Below are 6,034 nucleotides of genomic sequence, written 5' to 3'. Positions count from 1 at the left end.
TCTAAGTTTGTCCATGCTGTGTGTTCTTGAGAGAAATCCCAGGAGAGTTGTGAGGAACAAGAATAGGTGCTGCGAGGAGGCGACGCCAACAGATAGCTCTCACAGAAGACTGTAAACATCTGGTCGTGGCAATCTGTTGCGAGGGCCGCGTCGTGCGCATGAGTGCATCGTGGGCATGCGTATCGCGCGCGCATGCAGAATAGCCGGGTGGTATGCGGGGTGTACGAGCACCAGCCCGTGTATGAACTGCTCGATGATTGTTAACCTGTAGCCACAGTTCGTGCTGAAAGAATGAGGAGGCCGTTCTTCGCCAGAAAGAAATGACTCCATTCATTATCCTTTTTCTTCTACCACTGTCGCCAGAAAGGGTACAACCCAACAGGGTTAACGTTTAGCCATAGAAACACAGGGTCAAACCGGAGAAACCAATTGAATCTTTTTGTTGCAGGCATGTCACAGCACACATTTGTTCATTAATTAATCCATAACTAAAACCAAACAAGAGAACTGAAACGAAAGACTTTGCCGAGATACCGATTGATTGACCACTTGCTTTTCCTCATTATGGGTCAAATATCCTATTTGCAGAGTTTCATGTCATTGCCAAGTTCTTTGGGCAGGTCTCGGCAAACTGCTAACATTGCCGACCTCCCAACAAAAAGCCCCGCGGCAAACCCCTCAAACAAGGTATCTTCAGTGATTACAGTAGTGATGTATCGTAATTTTATATATCATACACTTTCAAAACGTTTAAGACGATGCTCTCGCAACTCCTTGCTAGTTGTATTGCAAATATGGTACATGTAAAAAAATATAACAGATCACAATAAGAAGATTGTTCTTGTAATCGAAACATAAGCGATGAATTGCTTATTCCGTTGTACACTTATCTATATACTATAATATCACTATATGAAACCAGCAGTATATACACAGAGGTGCCATCATTTGTCCGGCGTGTAGCTTCAACCTTCGTAGTAATTAATGGTTTACGCAGCTGTTGAGCAGCTTGTCTATGGGGTCTGCTGTCTCCGACGAGTGGGTGTAACCATCCAGCTTCTTGTACATGCAATCCATGACCCGTGCAAGGTTCACTACACGTGTCAGCACTTCAACAGGCACCGTGGTATTAGTGAGGAACTCCTCGTTGATGCTCCTCCACTGCTCCTCCACGAGGCTGCCTAATGCTTCCTTTGCTTGATCCACGGTGACACCATGCTCTTTGATATAGCAATCAACTGCCGTCGCAACGTTAGACCTCTCCTTCTCACACTGCCAAGTTAGATAGGGTTATCTATCAAGCTAGATGCCGGCATGGATGGTGGGTCACCTATGCTGTTGACTCAGACATGTCATGTAGGTTGAGGGTGTGTTACCTCATGTCCAGAAATATCGTCCATTAGGCGTGACACCATTGCTGCATTCTCAATGATTTTTGGGAACGAGATTGCCCAGCTGAACACGTCGTCGCCTGCATCCATGCCAGTAAACGAAAGGCACGCCAATGCCCAGTAGAACGTGCTGATTGCAGTTATCCTGAGATGGTCATGAACAGGTGGAACTTGCCCCTCTTCTCTCCATACCACCTCTTGCAACATGCATCTGCTCACATGCTTGATCTGAATGCGTAGACATCCATAAAATGTCATACTACTATTACTTCTCCATATTTGTGTGAACATATAAGGAGTAACATGGCATGATCAAGGGTGCATGCCTTGCATCAAACAATATCAGTGGTGATAAAACAATGAATTAAAACAACAAACCGGCCTAGACTGACTGGGTTGAGATTCACAAAAGGTCATACTACTTACAATCTCTTTTGTGCAGGAAATTCCTATGGCTGAAGCTCCGTCCTCCACAAATTGGTCCAGTGTGTTGGAAAGATGTGACATTACATACCCGTAGCACTTCCCGATGCGTCTGGCATCTTCTTCATCCCATCTAATATGTAGATGTAAAAGTATAATTAGCACTTCTGCCATATTAGGGTGATACAGATGGGACATAAAAACATCAATGTTTTTACCCTTTTTATATATAGTTAACATTGCATCTTTTCTCAATAAAATGAACAGTGTCCAGCTTGTTCAAATATGTAACTACTGTTAGTGACAGGAAAAATAGAAGGGAGAAACCAGGATACTACTACTCCCTCCATCGCGAAATATAAGATGTTACTACAAGCAATATGTGAGTATATCGGTTGTAATAACATCTTTTGTCATCGGAAGTAGGGAGTACTATAATTCCTTTGAATTTGCAAGTAGCTAGGAAGATAATAAAAAGGACTCAATGTTGTTTATCTCTTGCACTGGCCTGGTGGAACTGGAGATAATCCCATGGGTTTTTGCTATGCTACCAGATGTTCTTCCCGGGTAAACCTGTTATCCACTGGTAACCGGATTTTACCGGATGCTATCCTAGAGAAATTAAAAAATGATTAAATTTATTCGCTAAATTACTCAAATTTGTATATAACTCATCCAGAACACGAGAACTTTTAATTTACCATTGTAGTGACAATTAGCTTGTCCCTGTCCTGTGTGGTTTGGGCCAGGTCAGAAGGGAAGTTCTAAGCTTGATAATTTGACCATTTTTTTTCTTAATTAGTCTTAAGACAGGCAGAGGCCTAAGCAAAAGAAGAAGCTTGTGAGATTCCTTTACACAATTTGTCTTTTGCTAACAATTGACCATGCATATGATTATAAAGTTTGACAGTCGTTATACTGGAATCAGAGACAAAGCAAGAGGTTAATTACCTTTGTACCGCTTGATTAAACTGACACAGCTCTTCCAAGGTGCCATAAGAATCAAATGTATCATCGAAAACAGAGAACATCTTTATAAGCTTTGCAAACATCATACGTGCCTTGGCATACTTTGGCTCATAGAACACTCCAAGGGCCCAAAAGTAGCACTCCACCGGTCTTTCTCGAATGTATTCACCCAGCATGCTGCCAGGATTAAGTTCCTTGTACCACCTTAGTTAAGTAATAAAAATAAGCAAATTTGTTAATAAGTGCATCGTCGATATCCCTATCTGTTTTGATAAGTTTTTTTGTTTTTCTTGTAAGCACAATATACTATGGTTGGAGAAAAACTCTTTCATATACACTCCAACTATATATGTTGTTTACAATTATACATCATGGATTGTATATTCAGATAATTCTGGCATGCCTTGTTTCCGAAACCACAATGGAATAAATTCATTGGCCACGCATGCCACAGAGTGGAGAAGGATGGACATCGTTTATTACCTAAAACAAATTACCATTTCTATTATCATATCTAGCTTTGTTGTTGCGAGGTGTAAATCACATTAAATATGAACTGCAATGAGATATGTTTACTCACAGAGATATGCTCTTGACCTCATCCCGGTGCATCAGCTGCAAGATGTGAAAGTCCAGCTTAGCAAGCTCAAGTATATCTTGGTCACCTTCATCGTCCTTCTCGTAGATGGAGATGTAAAGCTTAGCCTCCAGCCTTTTCATTCTCCGCTGTGATGGTGTAGCCAGGGCATGTCGTACTCTTTCTAGGACATGATGAGGTAGCTGGTTGGCTTCTGATATGGAACTGAGGCAGCTGGTTGTGAATTTGATAGCATCGGTGAGGGAGTCCTCCGCAAGTTTACCGAGGTGGGCTGCCTCGTACAGACTAAGTAGAATGCTAACGTTAGATCGCACATTATCTTTGAAGTGCTCACCATTTTCGTCCTTGAAACTCCTAACTACTTCATCTGCAGTATTTTAATTAGTGCAATTAATTTACCTCTTTTCGATCGTGTAATACTAGTACTTTCCATCAATCAGATAGTACCTAGAATTGCAGAAACATCTAATTGGAGAAAAATTGCAGTTTACTTTAGTGTAGTATGTTGTATAATTACCACAGGTAATGTCATAGTGGTGCTGCCTCAACAGTCGGAACCGTAGGGCGACTCCGGCCAGGTCGTTCTCATCGATCGATGTGCTGATGAGGACATCCATGAACTTGCGGATCTCGTCCTCAAAATGGTAATCAACACCAAGGCGCTCAATGGCATCCACTGTCTTCATCCCCTTTGATAAATCATTCTTGCTAGATGTATACCTTTTGATCATGGAACACACCGTCTGCACAAGCTCATCCCTCCTCTCCTTAATCATTTTGTGGGACTATATTGTTCAAATAAGACAAACAAACAGAAAATATAATGAAGATTAATATAATAAATGCACTCGAGTGGTATGGATGTAACTGAAAACTTGGGGCCTAGTGTTGTTTTGTGTGGAACCAATGGTTTGTGAACACTAGTAGAAAAACGACTTTACGTGAGCCTCAAAATACAAATTGAAAACCCTAATCGAGGCATCACGTTAATCCTAGAAGTTAAGAAATTCGGTCCGTACGATTAGTTTACAATTTATCTATAATCGTTGGATGAAATATGAGGCATGCTTCTTGAGCCACGGACGTGGGGCGTCTTCTCATCTCAGCCGCACTCACCCAGCCTCTCCCCTCTTCCCTTGATGAGAAAATAAATAAATAGAAACTATGATCTTCATCTCCCCACGTTTCTCTCTATCGAAAAGAAACAAGGAAAGCTCTTAACTAGAATTCTGATTGCTAACGTCTCATCAAAAGAAAAGAAAAACTTGCCAAACGGAGATTCCTTCTCCATGCCGCTCTCCTGCTCCACCCGCAGTAGAAGCGAGACTACACTTTATGCACATAAAGAACTTTTCAAGCCTCCTCATTCATCTTACTATATAGCAGCGCCCACCCTTGGTGTGCTCTAACTCCCAAACCATAGCTGCCATCACCGGCTATCGTAGATGTGGTGGAAACATCTCGGGTAATCTTCATATATACTGAGTGGTAAACACCAGTATGTTCGATTGCAAGCATTCCAACTCGGAGAATTAATCATTACAACCGTGCAAGGTTTGTTCTCTAGACTTGCCCATAACATGTTTGTTAAAAGGTCTAAAATGGAAAGAAAAATCAAAGGAGAAAAAAGAAAGGGAAAATTTGTTTTTTATCTCGCATTCATGGAGTACAAATATCAGCTGACCTCGATTCAATCAAAAAATGAATCTAGCCCTTCCGGTTTCTAAAGGGCGCGCTGGACAAAGAGGTGCTTGGTTTGACTCCCCCCTTCCTCATTTTTGCATAAAGCACAACACATACACTACCCATGCGCGCATCATGCCTACGTGGCACCCGCGCACATCATGCCTACGTCGCATGCGCAGAATATGAACTATCACTGGAAACTGTACCGCGCGATAACCATCAGATGACACCCGGGCTTTTCGTGTCGGTTGAATTTAAGATTCCAATTTAAAAAAACAAACCCGAACAATGTTCCATCTCTATTGGAAACATACAAATAAGCTTATGTTTTAATTGTGCGAAATAATTTGGGGTTGGATGGTTAGGAGAATACTGATATCCCAACCCACTAGAGTTCAAGTCTTGGAGTTGACGCTGGTGCTCACATTTTGCTGGAGTTATGTCGGGCCTTCCCGCGATGTGCGTTTAGTGGGAGAAAACATTCCCGTCTGCTACGTATACGTCTATGGCGACTTCATCATGATGTGCCGACTCAGTCACTTGGGGGTGCTAATATGGGTAAGGTAATAAGATGTGATTTTATGCTTTTATAGGGATGAGTGTATGTGTTTATATATAAGCATCTGCGTTCGTACTGTGTTAAAAAAAGCTTCTCTTTCAAATGTATATGTAAGCTACTCGAATGCATGTTTTCGTCGCAATTATAAATGTATTATGAATGGTGAAACTATTCATAAGTAAGGCCAGGACAAGGATGGTTGGCAATTAATAAATCCCTTCTAATTTTGTTGTTGAGTGATAACAGGTTATAGCATCCCTTTCCTTCTAATTTTAAAGATCTAGGTATATCTACTTCTGAGTCGTGCGCTCACAATATTCCCTCCAGGCGGATGGCATCAGAATAGACGTGTGTTTCATCAAACCGAACAAGTGTCGGTGCTGCCGTCATAGCCGGCGCCGCTCGCAT

The 6,034-nt window shown here is 41.8% G+C and overlaps 1 protein-coding gene across 1 annotated transcript; it reads right to left on the bottom strand.

Moving 5' to 3' along the window:
• Positions 1-948: 948 nt before the first annotated feature.
• On the bottom strand, positions 949-4,157 carry LOC119323737 ((-)-germacrene D synthase-like). The gene is made up of 6 exons (XM_037597441.1): positions 3,899-4,157; positions 3,364-3,748; positions 2,766-2,987; positions 1,818-1,947; positions 1,377-1,619; positions 949-1,272 (listed from the first exon to the last, which is right to left on the bottom strand). Exons 1-6 carry the CDS (start codon positions 4,155-4,157, stop codon positions 982-984), a joined length of 1,530 nt encoding a protein of 509 aa, XP_037453338.1. The 3' UTR covers positions 949-981.
• Positions 4,158-6,034: the final 1,877 nt, after the last annotated feature.

This window comes from Triticum dicoccoides, chromosome 6B (genome assembly GCF_002162155.2).
Source record: "Triticum dicoccoides isolate Atlit2015 ecotype Zavitan chromosome 6B, WEW_v2.0, whole genome shotgun sequence".
Taxonomy (NCBI): Eukaryota; Viridiplantae; Streptophyta; class Magnoliopsida; order Poales; family Poaceae; genus Triticum; species Triticum dicoccoides.
This window is presented reverse-complemented; position numbering and strand designations above follow the sequence as displayed.

Excerpts from the sequence above, each read along its gene's own strand:
- LOC119323737 (XM_037597441.1), bottom strand. The coding sequence starts at position 4,157 with ATGATTAAGGAGAGGAGGGATGAGCTTGTGCAGACGGTGTGTTCCATG. Across the intron at positions 1,948-2,765 it reads TTTAATCAAGCGGTACAAAG|ATGGGATGAAGAAGATGCCA; the intron begins GTAATTAACCTC and ends TCTACATATTAG. Across the intron at positions 1,620-1,817 it reads TTTCCTGCACAAAAGAGATT|ATCAAGCATGTGAGCAGATG; the intron begins GTAAGTAGTATG and ends CTACGCATTCAG.